This window comes from Peromyscus leucopus, chromosome 9, assembly GCF_004664715.2.
Source record: "Peromyscus leucopus breed LL Stock chromosome 9, UCI_PerLeu_2.1, whole genome shotgun sequence".
Taxonomy (NCBI): Eukaryota; Metazoa; Chordata; class Mammalia; order Rodentia; family Cricetidae; genus Peromyscus; species Peromyscus leucopus.
The window spans coordinates 73,652,596-73,674,335 of record NC_051070.1 but is presented as its reverse complement, the minus strand read 5'-3'; the positions used below and the strand labels follow the sequence as shown (position 1 = coordinate 73,674,335).

The 21,740-nt window shown below is 35.8% G+C and overlaps 1 protein-coding gene across 1 annotated transcript; it reads right to left on the bottom strand.

Annotated features, from left to right (window-relative positions):
• Positions 1–12,418: 12,418 nt before the first annotated feature.
• LOC114695996 (olfactory receptor 4L1-like) lies at positions 12,419–13,348 on the bottom strand. Its single transcript, XM_028873514.1, has one exon. It carries the CDS (start codon positions 13,346–13,348, stop codon positions 12,419–12,421), a length of 930 nt encoding a protein of 309 aa, XP_028729347.1.
• Between the last annotated feature and the right edge of the window lie 8,392 nt (positions 13,349–21,740).

Here is a 21,740-nt window from a genome sequence, read left to right as displayed (position 1 = left end):
ATAAGAAAGCTATGATGTACCACTTATTGACACTTTGACAATTATATAGCTAACCAGAATGAATACTAGTACCTAAAACGAGTCAACCTGACACTAGAATCTGGGTTTATATCAACATGCCATATTCCTCCAAACTGGAAAGTATATATTATGTTATCAAATTGATAAACATTCTTTGAACTCATGTTTCATGTGAATTTCTTAAAAGATACAATTCAACAAAAAAGAAATATCTCAAAAATGTAATTAATCACAACTGTTCTTATGTAAGCAATATCTGTTATGCAAAGAGCTTATACTCTAGAAATACATGACTATAAAGAAAATAAGCTATGTGAGAAAAGCCTTAACTTAGTGTAGGACTTATTCAAAACAAAATCAAGATCATTTCCATGTGACACCTTCAAAACTGAAACATTCTGATCAGTAAGCCAAAAAGGATGTAATATGTATAATATGTGAAGATTTATAAAATGAAATGTAATAAGTTTTTCTTTAGAGTATTTTCCAATTGTATGAATTCAAATACATTTCCTTCCAAGACAATCAAAACCATGTTGTAGATCAAATCCACTTTTTTTTTTTACATTTATTGCAGTCTTTTGTTGGGATATACACTTTTGTCTGCCTTGTTTATTTGGAAACTAGCTATTCTGATTTTCTTACTATGGGGAATATTAATGTTAAAATTATTAAATTACTAACATTTTCTTCTTTGATTTGAATATAAAACATCCTATATCTCTTCCCTTTATACAATAATCACTGTTTATTTTGCATTTATGGTCTAAGAATTTTTTTTACAGAGGTTTTCTAAATATCTAATTTAGAACACAATTTCACCCTCTATTTCCTTTTCAAATGGTGAATATACACAAATATTTACATACTCTGTCAGCCACCTGAATCTTGAAAAGAATATTAGCCCTGGTCTGTAATTTAAATTGTAGGATGAACTCATTAAATGAGCATGTAATATTTCTTATATTCACCATAATTAGTCACTGACAAACTAATGCCAAATTTTTTCTGCATTATAATCTTGAGAGCATATTTTCTTTCAATTTTCACAGCAATTATTCATTCTAGCTTACTGTGAAGTACTGTTAAGGTAGCTCTCAGTTGGAAGATTTGATGCCTCAAAGGCTAAAGCCTTCCATCTGGCCAACACAATTCATTAAAATACCATCTTCATCTTAATAAATTTAATGAATTTGTTTTCTACAATATTTTCACTTACCATTTCTAACATACAGTATGAGGAGCATCATATTCAAAGTAATATTTAAAATGGAAAATATACTTTCTAATTTTTGTTATGGCCCGCATCCTATTCTACAGAGTGTCTTTCACTTCCTTTAAAGATGTGGACCAATTACTGGAAACAGATTTTTGGGAGTACTGGGAATTCAAACCTCAGTGGGAGTTGTTAGAAAATGAGGCTATTGCAATTTAGCATGACCAAGAGAGATGCTTGCATTTAACTCTTGGCCTCATAATGAGCTGTGTTTCTATCTGTGTGGTGCCATGATTATAACAATCATGAAATTCTTGATGTACTGGTGGTGATGTAATAAGTTTAGAATCATTTTATTGAATGGAATTTACTTTTCTTACATTATTATAAATTATTCCTGTTCATTTTCATTTTTGTGAATACTTTTCAAAAAATATTCATAAACAATTGTGAGTACATCTTCAACATATAATTTATATATAAATTAAATTGTAGATCATGCAGAAAATGGAAAATTTGAAAGATTAAAATTTACTTAATAATACTAGAGAAAATATCATATACAATCTCAAATTATAATACAGAGCTATCATGATGAAAATAGTCTAATACTGGCCCAAAACCAGACACATAGATCAATGGAAAAATAGAAGACCCAGATAAAAATTTATGCATTTATGGTTACTTTTTTTTTATAAGGAGGCTCCTAAAACACCAAACATTGGAAGAAAGACATTATGTTTAACAAATGGTATTAGGAAAATTGGACATGTACATGCAGAAGAGTAAAACTATATTTTTATCTCTCACCCTACATGTCAACTTGAAACAGATCAAGAACTTCATTATAAGACTATGTACTTTAGCCGGGCGGTGGTGGCGCACGCCTTTAATCCCAGCACTCGGGAGGCAGAAGCAGGCGGATCTCTGTGAGTTCGAGGCCAGCCTGGGCTACCAAGTGAGTCCCAGGAAAGGCGCAAAGCTACACAGAGAAACCCTGTCTCGAAAAACCAAAAAAAAAAAAAAAAAAAAAAAAAAAAGACTATGTACTTTAAAATCTGGTAGAAGAAAAATTAATTAATACATGTCAACATTTAAGTGGAGATAAGGACGTTTTGCAGTCTCAGGTGGTAGCACTTTGGGGAGGAGCTTTAGGAGGTGTTGTCTTGCCAAAAGAAGTACATTACTGAGCTTTGAACTTACATAGCCTTACTCTACACCCAATTCACCCTCTATCTACCTCATGCTTCTCCTTGAAAAAGTGGTCTCTCTGCTTCTTATTCTCACACAATGTCTTCTACTTTTTACCATGTCTCCCTAGAATGATGGACTCTTACCCCTCTGAAACCCTTAACCTAAATAAAATTAACTCTCTCTCTCTCTCTCTCTCTCTCTCTATATATATATATATATATAGATATGGCTTTGATCATGGTATTTGTAGGGGTTTCAATAGGTATGGCCCCCAGAGATTCATGAATTTGAATGCTTGAGCCTTAGGGATTGGCAATTTTAGGAGGTGTGGCCTTGTTAGAGGAAGTGTGTTAATGTGGAGCCAGGCTTTCAGGTCTCATCTTTGCTTAAGGTAGGCCTTATGAGGTAGTTCACACCCTGTTGTCTAAGGGTCAAGATGTAGAGCTCTCACTGCCTCTCCAACACCATGTCTGCCTGCCTGATGCTGTGCTTCCCGCCGTGATGATAATGGAATAAACTTCTGAAGTGTAAGCTACCCCCAATTAAATGTTTTCTTTTATAAGAGTTTCCATGGTCATTGTGTCCCTTCACAGCAAGAGAAACTCTAAGGAAGATTTACTGATCTCTATGACTTACTGACTCATGCTTACCATTTTTGTATGTTAGTTAGGTTGACCAGACTTACAGAAACAAATGTCAAATGGATAGGTAATCTTCAAAAACTTCATAGACCTAGAGAATATGGCATTTAAATGTTTTGATAACTTAGAATTCTGTTGACATGAGACACGATTGCTCCTGGCAGCACTGTTCTGATCTCAAGAGAATATTGGGCTTCTGAGATATTTCTGTTTTGAAGTTTGTCTTCTTTTTGGTACAAAATGGCCTACTTGCCTAAGAACTGCCCTTGCCTCAACTGCTGATGGTATGAATGCTGCCCTTCTGGATGAGTGGGACACAAGGAAAAGTGATTTCTGAAATCTGCCAAGACAGAATAAGATGGTCCTTCAAAATTCCTGCTTCTGAAAATGATCTGTCAGATACTCTAGGCCTGTAGCCAATTTGAGTGCACCAATGATGCTGAAAAACTTTAGGTGACTGTCCAGGCTGCCAGCTGTCTCTGTCTACTCTCGCAAGACTCCTGAAAGTTGCTTGCGTCCATCTCCTGTTTTCTCAGGTATTATTATGTTCTTTCTCAGGTCTTTGATGTGGTTGAAGACTAGATAGTTACAGTTACAGTGTCCTCATATCTTAGCTAGAACATATTAATGCTAGAGTCTGAATCCTCAAGATAGGATAGCTATTGAAGTAATCTCAGTAATTTGCCATTTGCTTATGTTCTGGACATTTCTGAACATTTAGCATGTCTTTCTTATTTGATGTTATTCTTCTTGGTTGTAGTTCTATTTTGTTTATATTACTACCCTTTGTTTTTTCCTGGACAATATTCATTCTTATTGTATATATTTTGTATTAAGATTAAAACCTTCTTATTTTGACAAAAAGGGAAAATGTAGTGGTATTTGCTCTGCCCATGATCTTGGGCTATATGACCCAACGAAGATGTTGCTTCCTGCTATTGTACATGACCTCTGATAGGAGGTTAGAGAAGGGTCACATGCCCCTTCTCCCTGCTCCTGCCAGTGAGGTGGATTCGCTCCCAGTCAGATCAGAGGACGACTTCTATTGTCTAATCCGTTCTGTAATCTTGAGTGTAGTTCCTCAATTTATATCTTAATAAATTCTGTTAACCGGCCCCCCCAAAAGAGAAACTCTAAAACAGTATTTTATCACAGCAACAGAAAATTACCTAATACAATGTACTTTTCTAGGCAGCAAAAGGATGGATCCTATTTTCTAATCCATTATGACTCTATTTTTTTGCATCTTTTTTTCTTTGATATTTTATTTTTTTCCTTTTATTTTATTTTACAATACCATTCAGTTCTACATATCAGCCACGGTGATGGCTCAGCCGTTAAAGACTAGGCTCACAACCAAAAATGACTCTATTTTTTACTGGGGAATTAGCATCATTAATACTTAGAGTTATTATTAAAATTGTCTATTCCTCTCATTTTTTGATTTTGTGGTATTTTTTTCAGGTATCTTTTATTTTACTATTCTGGCATTTTTTTTCTTTGTTTCCTGTAGTCTCTTGGCTGTTTTTATCACTCTCTTCATATTGAAGTATTGCTTCTAGTATTCTCTGTAAAGCTGGTTTACTAGCTGTAAATTCCTCTCATTTAATTTTATCTTGGAAAATTTTCATTTCTTTTTAATATTATTAAATACCTTTTCTGGGTGGAGTCTACTGTGACAGTTATTTTTCAGGAATTTCGTGCATCTTTGAAGGCCCTTCTGGCTTTAAAGACTTCTGTAAAGTATATATTTATATTTATTTTAAATACAATTGCATCATTTTTACATTTCCATTTCATCCCTCCCACCTCTTCCATGGACTCCTTCCCACTCCATTACAAATTAATGACATCATTTTATTTTTTTTATACAAATTTATGTATTTTAATATACTATATGCTATATACATGTATATATTATTAGCACACATTCATTGTACAGAGTAAGGGGTATCATTGTGACATTATTATACTACATAATGTGCACTTTAATTATAATCATTCCCATTACTCTTTTTTATTAACTTTACACACCAATTACAGATCCCCCTCTCATCCCTCCTCCCGCTTTCCCTATGACCACCTCCCCTACACTCTACCCACCCCTCTTTCCCTTCACCACCAAGGTAAGTTTTCTCATGGGGGGACAGCTGAGCCTGATACATTCAGTTGAAGTAGGACCAAACCACTCCCCACTGCGGCAAGGGTGAGCAAGGTGTCTGACCATAGGTAATGGGATCCAAAAACCCAGCTCATGTACCAGGGATATCCTGACCATACTGCAAGAAACTCCTCAAACAGACCCAGCTACACAACTGTCTCCTGTATGCAGAGGGTCTAATCCAGTCCCATGCAGGTTCCACAACTAAAAGTTCTAAAGTTCATGAGTTCCTTTGAGCTTGGTTCAGTTGTCTCTGTAGATTTCCCCATCATGATCTTGACCCCCCTTGCTCACATAATCCCTCTTCCCTCTCTTTGACTGGACTCCAAGGGCTTGGCCTGGTGCTATGTTGTGGAACTCTGCATCTGCATCCATCATTTACTGGATGAAGGCCCTATGATGACAGTTAGGATATTCAACAATCTGATTACCTGGATAGGCCAGTTCAAGTTGTCACCACTGTTACTAGTGGTATAATCTGGGCTTGTCCTTGTGGATTCTGAGGAATTTCCTAGCACCAGATTTCTGCCCATAGTGTCTTCCTCTATCAAGGTATTTCTTTCATTGTTCTCCCACACCATCCCTCCCCCAGCTCAACCATCAAGTTCCAACATGTTCTAATCATCCATCCCTTACCTTTTATTGCCCTTCCTCCTCATCCCCAGTTTACTCATGGGGATCTCCTCTGTTTTCCCTTCTCAAGCAGATCTGTACATCCCTCTTTGGGTCCTCCTTGTTTCCTAGCTTCTCTGGAGCTGTGGGTTGTAGTCTCATTATCCTTTGCTTTACTTCTAGTATCCCTTTATGATTGAGTACAGACCATGTTTGTCTATTTGAGTCTGGGATACCTCACTCAGGATGATATTTTCTAGTTTCATCCATTTGCCTGCAAATTTCATGATGTCATTGTTTTTTACAGCTGAGTAATACTCCATTGTGTACATGTACCACATTTTTTTTTGTCCATTCTTCAGCTTTAAGGTATCTAGGTTGCTTTTATGTTCTGGTTATTATCAATAATGCTGCTATGAACATAGTTGAACAAGTGTTCATGTGGTATGATTCAGCATCCCTTGGGTGTATGCCCAAAAGTGGTATAGCTGAGTCTTGAGGAAGATTGATTCCCAATTTTCTGAGAAACTGCCATACTAGTCTCCAAAGTGGCTGTACAAGTTTACACTGCCACCAACAGTGAGGAGTGTTCCCCTTGTTCCACATTCTCTCCAAACATAAGCTGTCATCAGTGTTTTTTATCTTAGCCATTCTGACAGGTGTAAGATGGTATCTCAAAGTCATTTTGATTTGCATTTTCCTGTTGCCCAAAGATGTTAAGCAATTTCTTAAATGTCTTTCATCCATTTGGGATTCTGTTGAGAATTCTCTACTTAGATCTGTAGCCCATTCTTTAATTGGATTTTTTTACTATTTTGCTGTCTAGTCTGTTGTGTTTATATATTTTGGAGATCAGTCCTCTGTCAGATGTGGGGTTGGTAAAGATCTTTTCCCATTATGTGGGCTGTTGTTTTGTCTTATTTACTGTGTCCTTTGCTTTACAGAAGCTTCTCATTTTGAGGAGGTCCCATTTATTAATTGTTGCTCTCAGTGTCTGTGCTACTGGTGTTATATTTAGGAAGATGTCTCCTGTGGCAATGCTTTCTAGGGTGCTTCTGACTTTTCCTCTCTCAGGTTCAGTGTAGCTGGATTTATGTTGAGGTCTTTGACCCACTTGTACTTGAGTTTTGTGCATGGTGAAAGATATGGATTTATTTGCAGTCTTCTGCATGTTGACATCCAGTTCTGCCAACACCATTTGTCCAGAGACAAGTCTCTGCACTGCTGTTAGCATGAGACTGCAATATCAGAAATCCCAGTGCAATTCTATTTCTGTGCTTTAAGAATCCTTAAAAAAGAATCCTTTTTAAGCTTTATCAGGTCTTTGTGGATCAATACCTGATGATGGGTGCTAATTGTAGTCAGAAGTTTTCCTGTGTCCCTCCTAGTCTCGTAGCTACTTGGATCCAAATAAACACACCAGAGGCTTATATTACTTACAAACTGTATGGCCTAATGACTCAGGATTCTCGCTAGCTAGCTCTTACAACTTAACTTAGCTCATTTCTATTAATCTATGCATTGCCATGTGACTTGGTGGCTTACTGGTACTTTCACATCTTGCTCCTCCTGGTGGTTGCTTGTAGCATCTGTCCCACTTTCCTTTCTTCTCCTCTTTATCGAGTTCGAATGTACTGCCTAACCTTATTCTGCCTCACCATTGGCCAAACAGCTTTATCTATCAACAATTCAGAGCAACACATATTCACAGCATACATAAAGACATCCCACAACAATTCCTCTGTGTTATCTGATGACCTATAGAAACTCTTTCTACCAGGAATCTCTATTGGCCACTATAGGTTGGGATTCATAAAGGCAATTTTCATTATCCTTACTGTCCTCCATTCTTGTCTCTATAGAATTAATCTTAGTTTTGCTGCAGTCAGAGAATTAGGGACAATGTGAAAAGACTAAACCTATGAATAATATGCAGAAAGGCAGAAGAAAAACAGCACAGAAGCACACAATATATTTTTTTAAAAAATCATAGAAGAATTTTTTTTTCCAATTTAAAGAAAGAGATACCTGTCAAGATGCTAGAAGAGCATAGAATACCAAATGGTCAGGACCAGAGAAGAAAATCCTCATGATACATAATAATCAAAAGGTTAACTGTACACAACAAAGAATGACACTAAATACAGCAAAAGGAAGACCAAGTAACAAATATTAGGATAATACCTGGCATTCTGATGGAGACTATAAAAGCCAGAAAGGTCAGGACATATGATCTACAAACTCTGAGGAAACATTGATGCTAGCTCAGGTTATTTTAATCACCAAAACTATCAATCACAATTGGCAGACGAAGAAATATATTCCATGACTGTGGCAGCCCGTTTTCAGGTTCCTCGTGGCTTTTACCCAGCAGGTTCGCAAAGTGAGGATGATTAGGACCATGGGCTTGTGTGCAGGTGTCTGAGATGGTCTGCACTTTGCTGTGCTGGGGGGGGGAGATCTTTTGCTTCACCCCTTGGCATCTCTATAAATGCCCTGGGGCAGAAACAGTCAGGGCCCGTTGGAAAAGCTTCCAGGCCCTCTCGAGGCTATCCTTTGTTTTCTATCTGTTTATCTCTGCAATATTCTTAGCAATATAAATCCTTCTATGTAATATTTCCTGCTTCTCACACTGAGGAAAACTCTGGGGAGTTGTGGGGTTGGTGGGTAAACACCCCACACATGACCAAAAAAAAATTAAGCAATATCTATCTACCAATCCAGCTGTACAGAAAGATATTAGAAGGAAAATATAAGTCTGAAGAGGTTAACTAAAACTAAGAGGTCACAGGGAACAAATAATCTAAGAACAATGAATCAAAAGAGAGTAAAATGCTCACAAAAATTAACAGGAATCAATAAACACTCCTCAGAAAGAAGTATCAATAAATGCTGCTCACTAAGGACTCTAAATATTGATGGTCTGAATTCCAGGGTCAATGGTCTTAGGGGGCCTTGCCTAAGGGAAAATTATCCACCAAGGGAATGCCTCCTGGTAGGATGACATCATAAACCTCAATTGCAACCTGCTGCTCCTGACATGGCCACCTGCAAGGAATCCAATGTTTGGGGACATTCAGAGATATTCCTTCTAAAGTGAAGAATAAGTTTTTGCACTTGGCCGATTCCACCACTAAAAAAGAAGCACAATATTTACTGGGCCTATGTGAATCCTAGAGATTGCACATTTCTCATTTTATGTGTACTCTACCATATACAAAATGACTTGGAAAGATGATGGTTCTCAGAGGATACTGGAAAAGCAGAAGGCTTTTCAATAGGTTTAGGCCACTGTGAAGACTGCTCAACCATTAATCATATAATCTAGTAGACCTGATGATACTTGATGTGTCAGTGGTAGATAGGTAAACTATTTTGAAGACTTGGAAGATCCCCTATATGTAAACCACAGAGAAGACCTTTAGGACGAAAGAGCAAGACTGTTCCATTAGCTCAGATGATTATTTTTCCTTGAGATACAGCTTTTGGCACACAATTGGGACTTAATGAAAACTAAACATTTAACAATGGGCCACCAATTTACCATGCAACATGAACTTCCCTTCATTGGCTTGGTATTAACTGAAAAATTAATCCCTAAATTCGAGTATGCACAGCAGTAATCTGTTAAAAGTAAAGGTATATACATAATTGCACCTGAGAAGATTCTGAGGGCTTAAGCAATTTACATGAATTAGTTGCCTAAATGTACAGGTTTCTACTGTTATAATACCTTTTGCTCCCATGAATGCACTTATAGTTTAATGGGGTATACTCTCTGATTGTTTGAGTGAGGAAGAGAAAACCAGAGCAATGTTTGTTGATGAGCCTGCATTTTATGCACGAATTTTCTAGAAGGTAAAACTTGTATACTATAACCACTCTCTGGAATAATCTTGAAAGACACTGGTGAAGAAAAATCTTCACGGTGGGCACAACTTTGGGCAGTACACATGGTTGTACTTTTGCTTGGAAGGGGAAATGGCTAGATGTATAATTGCTTACTGATTCATTGGCTATAGCCAATCATTTGCTTGATTGTCATGGACTTGCAAAGAACATGACTAGGAATCTGGTGAAAAAGACTTTTTGTGAGAAATATGTGCATAGATCTCTTTGAATGGGTAGAAGATTTGAAGATACTTTGTCCCAATAGGTGACTTCAGCTAAGGAGGAATTCAATAATCAAGAAGATAGGATAACACATTCTGTCAACAGTCAGCCTCATTACCTGGTTATTCCTGTATTTCCTAATGAGCCCATGAAAAAAGTGCTCATGTTGATAGAGATGGAGATTCTTCATGGGGCAGAGCTCCACTTATCAAGACTGATCTCACTATGTCTGCTGCTGAGAGCCAAATCTGCCAACAGCAGAGACAATACTAAGCCCCCAATATGGCTTCATTTTCCAGAGTTACCAGGCAATAACCTGGAGACAAGTTAACAATATTGAATCAGTTCTTTTGTACAAATGGCCATGCTTTGTCCTTACTGAAAGAGATACTTATTCTACTTTTGAATTCGCCTTTTCTGCACTAATGCATCTGGCAAAACTATCATCCCTAGATTTAAAAAATATCTTATCCAATGTCATGATGTTCAACAAAGTAATGCTTCTGACATAGAAATTTACTTCACAGCCAAGAAAATGCTACTGTGGGCCCACATCTCCCATAGCCAGGATTTGTGGGCCTAGGAATCAAGGAGTGTAAATGGGAATATTTCCTTTCACTATTATGCCTAGTTATCCACTAGGAAAGTTTTTGCTTCCTATTCTAGTGACCTTATAGTCTCCTGCCCTAGAATTTTTGGTTCCAGATTTGAGAGTGCTCTAGCTGGGAAAGATAACAAGTATTCTATTGAATTGGAAGCTCACACTTGCTTTGACCATTTTGAACTTCAAATGCCCCTAATCAAACAGGCTTCTTAATGAATAATGCTGTTAGGTGGGGTGATTGATCCAAACTACCAAGGGAAATTGCTCTGCTTCTCCACAATAAGAAGTGGTGTCCGAGCAAATGCTAAGGCAGGCCGAGGAATGTTCTGCATGAGGCAAGAAAAATATCTGGTTCAACACAACTCAGTTAGGTAGTCTTGTTTCAAATTTCTAGGGTCTGACCCTGAGCATTTTATTTTTCACATATTTAAGGAACTTTTTTTTACATGATAATGATTACAATAAAGTCAGTATGACTGCCTCAAAACTCCTTTGCAAAGTGGATGTCTTTTTCAAAGTACATGTGACCTCTTCCATAAGGATGGTTTCTATTTATTGAGAAACCACAGTCAGGATAAAGGTCTATGGAGGAAGGATCAAGGATAAGCATAATAGTAGACTCTTTTGCCAGTGTATGGGAACTCTTTCATAATAATGGGTTCTATTGATTGAGAAACAGTACTCAAGGGTCTAGGGGATTCTTTTGACTTCTGGCCCTATAGATAGCCAAAGATCATTAGATTATTAACTACATCCAATTCTAGTTTTCCAAGCTGCTATCTGTGAGCACAAGGAACTTGTGCCCTCTACATTATAGCCCTGAGTTAGTTCCTTGAGTTATCACTTGAATATTTCCTTGGGAAAAACATACTTGAAAATTGCTCAGAGTGGTTTTTCTATGAGAGAGCCAAGTCTTTGAGCTTCATTCAAATTCCAGGAACTTAGGAAAAGTAATAGGTCCTCTTTTTCTGTTCTTTCTGGTACTGTTTATCTCAGCTAAGCTTGTGAATTTGGTACTCTAGATAGTCCTGTCTCTGAAGAAGCTATTGAATCCTGCTTGGGTGTGGGAAGCCAGCTCCCACCTTTTGAAGGATTCTTATGATGAGAACAGAGGGATAAAAAATATTAGATAGAAAGATAGGCCTAGCCAAGAAGAAAAACAGAAACACAGGATAGCTTTGTGAGAACCAGGGTAAATACCCAACAGCCTCTTCATTTATTCAAAAGGGCTTTTTAAACAATGCCCATGGGAGAGGCAAAAAATCTCTCCCTTGCAAGATCAAAGCAATAACGTACAGCTAAGTGTAGACCCTTCCAAACACCTGGTAACCACACCCATGGTCAAATAATCCCATTATGCAGTTCTGCTGGGTAATGCAAGCTCAGATTTTCTGACCCTGAGTAAATTCTCACTAGCAAGCCTCTGTGGGTCTTCACACTTGGGACAGGTCACTGTCAGTCAAAGTAGAGAGGACCAAATGGCTGCTGCTGCCAGATCTGACACTGGACTAGCTGCATTAGAACTCTGTGTCTGATGAAAGCATATATACAAATAGTGCCATATTTAGTGTCAGGATATATATGCAGGGTACCAAAATTTGTATTACATCTCATGATTTAATGAAAGTTTTTGTTAGATTTCATAATTCAAATAAGGGAAATGTTCATTATTGGAAATATGCAAAGTAAAAATGCTGAAAAATAACATTAAATCATCACTATGAATGAGACAATAATATATTAGTAGCAATTTCTCTTTATTGGTATATGGCTTAAATATAAAAGTAGAACAATACATTATCCATAGTCATTAATTTATCTAACTATGGTAACATGTACAGTTCAATTTATATGTTCTACTCGAAGCTAACTTGTTGGATCCATAATTTTCTCATAGCTTTTTTCATCTCCTGATTTCTCAGTGTGTAAATAAGAGGATTCAGTAGGGGAGTGATAACAGTATAAAATATACCAAAGATTTTATTGCTTGCAAAACTACCAAATGGCCAGGCATAGATGAAGATACAGGGTCCAAAGAACAGAGTGACCACAATTATATGGGCAGACAATGTGGACAGAGCCTTGGAAAGCCTGCCAGGTGATTTGTGCCTCACAGTGACCAGAATGACAGTGTAAGAAACAAGCAAGAGGATGAAACAGATGAAAGACAGCAGCCCACTGTCAGCAATGACGAACAACTCCAGAGTGTTTGTTTCAATACAAGCAAGCTTGATCACCAGGGGGAGATCACAAAATATGTTATTTACAATGTTGTGGCCACAGAAAGGCAAGTTCACTGTCAATACCATCTGGCTCATGGTGTGTATGAAACCAATGGTCCAGGAAAGTATTACAAATGTATTCAGCAATCTTTGACTCATGATTATCCTGTAGTGCAAGGGTTTGCATATGGCCACATATCTATCAAAGGCCATGACTATCAAAAGTGTCATTTCAGCACCCCCAAAGAAGTGCATGAAGAACATCTGAGCCATGCAGCCCCATACAGAGATGCTCTTGTGTTCTGCAAGCAAGTCTCTGATCATTTTTGGTGTTGTGACAGTAGCAATACACATGTCCAGAAAGGAGAGATTTCCAAGAAGAAAGTACATGGGAGAGTGAAGGGTAGCATTAGCTGTCACTGTGACTATAATAAAAGTGTTGCCCACCACAGTAGCAAAATAGATCAAATAAAATATCACAAAGAAGACGGTTTGAAGTTGCCAACCTCCAGAAAATCCCACTAAAATAAATTCTGTCACAGCTGATCCATTTTCATAATCCATTTATTCCATTCAGAAAGCTTCTGGAAGTCCTTAAAATACAAGGAGGTGGAAAACAAAAGCAAACCACAGTTATTGTCAGTATGTTTACACTTTTACTATTTGTTGACAATATCAACTGATGATTTGGAAACATGCAATGTCTGACATATCAACATATCAGAGTATAACTTGAAGTGATTTTATGTATCAAAACATTTTAAAACAATATTCTTATACAAAATAGAAAGCATTTGAGAGAATGAAATTTCTATCATTTTATCTTATCAAATGACATATTTTAGTAAATCCTCATTTGTCCCATTAATTTGTTAACATAGAAATAAAAGTATTAGATGGTAATAACTATTTTGCCTCTAATTTATCACAGTCTCCAATTCTTCAGATTCATCGCATTTAGGTTATTCAAATCAATGAGGAATATTGAATTGTAACAGTAAATACATTGCTCTGTATTCACTGTGTTTGGAACAAACAGAAGCAAGGTAGAATTCAATTTATACATGGAAACCAATCTTCAAATTTATTTTAAAAAATTTTTATCCTCTTTTTATGTTTTCTAAAAGAAATGCAGACCCAGACACAGATGGTTTTGAGCTTGTGTCCTCAAATGCCACACTGCCAATTCACAACAAAGAGTTCTTGTGGTAAATGTTTGCATTTGCTGGTTTAGGGGCAAATAACAAGGTGTCTCAGTTTTCATGTATAGATTCTGCTTGTGTTGCTTTGTTTATTGCTAAACTAGCTTTACCATGATCTTTAGACATCATAATTTTGGAGTAATAAAACATTATTAATTTATAGTAAAGGGATTGCTTAGTGCTAGGCTTCATTCTAAATATATAATGAACATTAAAAGTGTTTAGTATTCGCCGGGCGTTGGTGGCGCACGCCTTTAATCCCAGCACTCGGGAGGCAGAGCCAGGTGGATCTCTGTGAGTTCGAGGCCAGCCTGGGCTACCAAGTGAGCTCCAGGAAAGGCGCAAAGCTACACAGAGAAACCCTGTCTCGAAAAACCAAAAAAAAAAAAAAAAAAAAAAAAGTGTTTAGTATTCATAGCAAACACATGATACAAAAGCATTAGTCTTGCCATGTACATATAAGGAAGCTATGATATACAATTTATTAACAATTTGATGATTATAGCTCATAAGAATGGATGCTTGTACTTAAAACTAGTTAATCTGACACCAGAATCTGGGTTTATACTAACATGCCACATGCCTCCAAAATGGAAAGGATATATTTTATAATCAAATTATTAAATATTCTTTGAACACATATGTTTCATGTGAATTTCTTAGAAGATACAATTCAACCACAAAAAGAGATATCTTAAAAATATAATTAATTACAATTGTTCTTATGAAACAGTTATACAGAGAGTTTATAATCTAGAAACACATGATTAAAAGGAAAATAATCTATAAGAGAAAACCCTTAACTTAGTGTACGACTTACGTAAAACAAAATCAAGATCATTTCCATTTGACACCTCAAATGTGAAATAAACTTTATAGTCAGTAAACCAAAAAGGGTGTAATATGATAATATGTGACCAATTATAAAATAAGTGTGTTAAGTACATCTTTATAGTGCTATCCAATTGCTTGTGCAAATGCATTTCCCTCTGAGATAATCAAAAGCATGTTGCAGATTCAAATCTAATATAATTTTCATTTATTGCAGTCTTTTGTTGGGATATACACCTTTGGCTGCCTCATTTATTTGGAAAATAGTTATTCTGCTTTTCCTACTATGGAGAATTTTCATAATGAAATTCTTAATTTATTTACATTTTCTTCTTTAATTTGAATGTAAAACATCTTATATCTCTCCCTTTACTTAATGATCACTTCTTTTTCCATTTATGGTCTAAGAATTTCGTTTACAGAGGTTTTCTAAATAGCCAGTTTAGATCACAAAATCACCCTCTATTTCCTTCTCAAACTGTGAACATACACATATATTTATGTACTCTGTCAGCCACCTGAATCTTGAAAAGAACAATAGCCCTAGTCGGTAATTTTCAATTGTTTTTTGAACTTCTATCCATATAAAAGTTCTTATATTCACCATAATTAGTGAATGGCAATCTAATAACACTTTTTTCTCTGCAGTATAATATTGAGAGAATATTTTCTTTCAATTTTCTCAGTAATTGTTAATCTGGCTTACTGAGAAGTGGTGTTAAGTTAGCTATCAGTTGGAGGATTTGATGCCTCAAAACCTAAAACCTTCCTCTGGCCAACACAATTCATTAAAATACCATCTTTGTCTTAATAAAATTAATGAATTTGTTTTCTACAATATTTTCACTTACCTTTCCTAACATACAGTATGAGGATCATCATACTCAAAGTAATATTTAAAATTGAACATATTCTTTCTATTTTCTGTAGTGGCCCGCATATCATTCTACAGAGTGTCCTTCACTTCCTTTAAAGATGTGGACCAATTAATGGAAACATAATTTTTGGGAGTACTGGGAATCCAAACCTCAGTGGGAGTTGTTAGAAAATGAGGCTATTGCAATTTAGCATGACCAAGAGAGATGCTTGCATTTAATTCATGGCCTCGAAATGAGCTGTATTTCTGTCTGTGTGGTGCCATGATTATAGCAACCATAAAATCCTTGGTTAACTGGTGGTGATGTAATAAGTTTACAATAATTTTATTGAATGGAGCTTCTTTTTTCTTACATTACCTCAAATCATTCCTGTTAATTGCCATTTTTGTATATATTTTTCAAAGAATAAATTCATAAACAATTTTGAGTACATCTTCCACATGTAATTTATATATAAATTAAGCTGTAGATCATGCAGGAAATTGAAGATTTGAAATATTTTCAAAAATTATTTAATAATACTAGAAGAAATATCATACTCAATCTCAAGCTATAGTACAGAGCTGTTGTAATTAAAATAGTCTGATACTGGCACAAAAGCAGACAAATAGATCAATGGAAAATAATAGAATAAGCAGATTAGAATTCATGCATTTATGGCCACTTATTTTTTTATGAGGAGGCTTCTAAAATACTGCACATTAGAGGAAAGACATGTTTAACAAATGGTATTAGGAAAACTGGATATGTATGTGCAGAAGAATAAAACTATATTTTCATCCCTTATTCTACACATCTCAACTCAAAATAGATCAAGGACTTCCTATGAGACTGTGCACTTGAAGTCTGGTAGAAGAAAATTTAATTAATACATTTTAATTAATACATATAAGCATACAAGTGGCAATGGAGGATTTTCTGCATTCTCAGGTGGTAACACTGGGGAGGAGCTTTAGGAGGTGTAGTCTTGCCAAAAGAAGTACATTACTGAGCTTTGAAGTAATATAGCCTTGCCCTACACCCAGTTCACCCTCTCTCTACTTCATGTTTATCTTTGAAAAAGTTGTCTCTCTGCTTCTCACTCTCACACAATGTCTTCTGCTTTTTACCATGCCTCCCCACTATGATGGACTCATTCCTCTGAAACCCTTAACCTAAATAAACTCTTTTTCTAGAAGTTGCCTTGGTTGGAGTATTTTATCGCACCGACCAAAAGTTACCTAATGCAGGAGCAAAAAGGGGGATCCTGTTTTCTAATCCAATCTGACTATGTTTTTACTGGGGAATTAAGATTATTAATATTCAGGATTATTACTGAAAGTTGTATATTCCTTCCATTTTGTTGATTTTGCGGTATTTTCTCAAGTCTCTTTTGTTTAATTATTCTGGCATTATTTATTTGTTTCCTGTAGTCTCTTGGCTCTTTTTATCATTCTCTTCATACTGAAGTATTGCTTCTAGTATTCTCTGTAGAGCTGGTTTAGTAGCCATAACAACCTCTCATCTGTTTTTACCCTGGAAATTTTTCATTTCTCTTTAATATTATTAAATAATTGTGCTGAGCAGAGTCAGTTGGATAGTTGTCTTTGGGACTTGGAGTGCATCTTGAAGGCACTTCTGGCTTTAAAGGTTTCTGCGTAATAGTCTTTTCTTATTCTTTAAAAATAAATATATACATTTATTTTTATTACAACATAATTGCATCATATCTACACTTCAATTTTATCCCTCCCACCCCTTCCATGTACACCTCTCACTCTATTGCAAAATCACATCCTTTTAAAAAAATAATTATCACACATGTGTATAATTGCACAGATATGTGGATACAACCAGCTTAGTACATTTAGTATGGTGAGTATTTATGATTTGTGGGATAACTACCTGGTTTTTTATAATAAATTATGAACAATGGATCTCCCTTTACTAACTTATTTGACCTTTCTCTCTGGCTGCTTGTATTCCTTGTGGAGCCAATATTCTGTTATTCATTACATCTTAACTAGATTATATCATGAAGAAATTCTTTGATGGTCTCATCTGTTTTGTATTTGGTCAATCTCATATATATATATATATATATATATATATATATATATATATATGTGTGTGTGTGTGTGTGTGTGTGTGATATATGATATATATATATATATTGTATTTGGTCAATCATATATATATACATATATATATATATATACACACATGAACAAGTCATGTCAAGTCAGATGGACTTATCTTTTTCTAGATTTGGGAAATGTTCTTCTAGTATTGTACTGAAAATAATCTCTCCTTTATGGCATCCTTTAATAAATAAAGCACTGTACAGAGCAAAGAAGGGACACTGAAAACTACAAAAGAAAAAGACAAACTAATAATTATTAGGGTAACACTGGGCTTTTTGATGGAGACTGTGAAAGCCATGACATATATGTCCTGCAAACTCCAAGAGAAGATAGATGCTAGCTGAGGTTACTCTGCCTACCAAAACTATCAACCACAATAGGCAGAGGCAGAAAAACATTCCATGACAAAAACAAATTTAAGAAGTTTCTATCTACTAATCGGCTGTACAGAAAAGCGCTAGAAGGAAAACACAAGTTTGAACAGGTTAACTGCAACTAAGAGGTCACAGGGAAAAGTTAATCTAAGAACAGTAAGCTGAAAAAGGAGAAAATACTCACAAAATAACAGGAATCAATAAACACTGCTCACTAAGAACTCTAAATACTGATGTTCTCAATTCCTCAATGAGAAGACACAGATTACTAGGTTGGATTAGAAAAGAGACTCCACCTTTCCAGCACCCAAGATACATATTTCTCCATTGTGGATAGACATCACCTCAGGATAAAAATATAGAGAAAGTTATTCAAAGCAATGGACTCAAGAAGGAACTTATAATAGCTACACAAGAAGGTAGTAGCTATTATAATATCTGACAAAATTAGCCTCCTAACCAAAACTAATCAGAAGAAATGGGGAAAGATACCACATACTCATTAAAGGAAAAAGCCTCCACCAAAAGAATATTACAAATATAAATATTAATGTACCAAACACTAGTGTACCCAAGTTAATAAAAAGAAACACTATCACAGACAAAATCACATATTTAATCTCAAATCATGATAGTGGGTAATAAATTCAATACTCTGCTTTCACAAATAGACATATCATCATGATTAAAAACAAAACAAAGAAACATTAGAGTTAACATCATAAAGTAATTAGACCTATCAGACATGTGCAGAACATTCCACCAAACACTATATTTTCTTCTCAGCAGCTCAAAAACTTTCTCTAAAATTGACCAATATGTGAATACAAAGCAAGTCTCAACAGATATAAGATATTTTAAATACTACCCAGCATCCAATCTAACCATCATGAATTAAAGCTAGATTTCAACAACAATGAAGATAGCAGAAAGAACACAAACTCTTAGACACTGAATAACTAACTGATGAATGAAAATTGGGTCCAGATAAAATTCAACAAGAAAAATAACAACTTTTTGCAATGAAAGAGAAAGAAGTACAATGTACTGAAACATATAGCAAGTTCATAGCTTTAAGTTTTTACATTTTTAAATATAGAGAAATCTTATTTTAGTAACAATGACACACCTAAACACTCAAGAACAACATGAAGAATTAGTACCCAAAAAAGCATAGATAGCAAGAAATAATCAAAATCTAGACTTAAATTGATGAAATAGAAATATGTAAACAAATAAACAGAAGCATTTCTACTAAAACCAGGATCAAGTCTTTCTCTCTACACCTATTCAAAAAGCATTGTAGTCTTAGCTAGAGCTAAGACAACTTAAAGATATGAAGGGGATACAACTATAAAAAAGAAGTCAAAGTATCCATACTTACAAGTGATATGATTTTATACATAAAAGACCCCAGAGATGACACTAGGAAATGTCTAGAGCTGATAAATACTTACAGAAAGTAGCAGAATAACAAACCAACACACTAAAATCAGTAGGCATATGTACAAATGAAAACCATAACAAAAAGACATCCAGGAAACCGTACCTTTCATAGTAGCCAAAAAGAAAACAAAACAACCCTTGGGATAACTCTAGCCAAGCAAGTGAAAGATGTGTTTAATAAAACTTTCAAAGTTTTATTACTGAAGAAAGAAACTGTGAAGAAACCCAGAAAAATGGAAAAATGGCCCATGCTCTTGGATCAATAGGATTAATATAGTGGAAATGTCAGTTCTACCAAAAGTAATCTACATATTCAATGCAATTCCCATTAAGAGTACAACACAATTCTTCACAGAAATGAAAAGACAAGCTTCAACTTTATACAGAAACTAAAAAATCCAGGATAGCTAAAAACAATCCTAAATAATAAAAGAAGTGCTGAAATTATTGCCATCCCAGATTTCAAGTTGTATTATAGAGCTATAGTAATAAAATTAAACTAGTATAGTATAGGTATAAAAACAAACACATTATCAAGGATCCAAATTGAAGACATAGACATAATTCTACATACCTACAAACACCCGATTTTTATTAAAGAATAAAAAAAAACCAAATACACACAAGAAAAGACAACATCTTGAATAAATGGAAGTGGTCAAAATAGATGGCTGCATGTAGAAGAATCAAGTAAACCCATATTTGTCAACCTGCACAAAACTCCACCCCAAAGGAATGAAGAACATCAACATCAGATCAGATATCCTGAATCTGATAGAAAACAAAGCTGAGACAAGTCTTGAAATCATTGACACAAAAAATATTTTCTATAGAGGACCCTAATAGCACAGGCTATAAGTCAAACAAGTAATAAGAAGGACCCGATGAAGCTGAAAATCCTCTGCATGGCAAAGGAACCATGGGTTAAAGTAAAGGGCACCTTACAGAATCAGAAAATTTTTACCAATTATGACTCTGATTGGGGCTTAGTATCTAAAATCTAAAAAGAACTAAAAAGGGTCTGGAGAGGACTCAGTGGCTGGCAGTGGGATCAGGTTCTATCCCTAGTGCATGAGCCAACTTTCTGGATCCCATTACCTACGGTCAGACACCTTGCTCACAAAGCAGGGAGGGGCTTGGTCCTGCCTCAACTGAATGCACCAGGCTTAGATGTACCCCGGTGGGAGAACTTACCCTGCTGAAGGAGGGGATGAGGGATGATGTTGTTTGAATCTTAGATGGCCTTTTAATTTAAAAAAAGGGGTGGGGGATGGATATAACGGTGAAAGCGGAAAGATCAGAGAAGCAGAGTATCCAGGCACTAGTTCTCATCTCTATGAAATCCTCAGCCTAAAGAGAGAGAGAGAGTTCCTATTTCCTTATGCCTTGTATACACCTTTCTCTGTCCTGCCATATAACTTCCTGGAATTAAAGGCCTGTGTGCTTCCCAGACAAAGGCGTGAGATCTCAAGTGCTGGGATTAAAGGTATGTGCCACTACTGACTGATCTCTATGTCTAATGTAGTGGCTGGCTCTGTCCTCTGATCCTCTGGCGAGTTTATTAGGGTACACAATATATCACAACAGGATTGGGGGGAAGATGGGGTGAGAGGGAGGAGGGATGAGAGGGGAATCCATGGTTGGTATGTCAAATGTATAAAAAAAAATTTGTAAAGATCTAAAAAAACTCAACATTGAGAAAAAAAACTATCGAATTAAAAATGGGGTGCAGAAGTAATTAGACAGTTCTCAAGAGATGAAACACAACTGACAGAGAAACACTTTATTAATGAAAGGTTCAATATTATTAGCCAGTAGGAAAACTAAAACTGCTTTGGTATTTCATCTTGCACAATCAGAATAGCCAAGATCAATAAAAACAAGCACTAATGAGAATGCAGCAAAGTGGAGCACTTCATCGCTGGTGGGACTGCAAACTGGCACAGCCACTATAGAAATCAGTGCTGCAGTTCCTCGGGAATCTAGGAAGAGATCATCCTCAGGTCCAGCAATACCCATCTTGGGCATATACCCAAAGGATTCTATATTCCACTACAGGGATAGATATGTGTTCATCCATTTTTGTTACTGTTCTATTCATT

What these genes read in the sequence shown, in the direction of transcription:
- LOC114695996 (XM_028873514.1), bottom strand. Translation starts at nt 13,348, where the DNA reads ATGGATTATGAAAATGGATCAGCTGTGACAGAATTTATTTTAGTGGGA.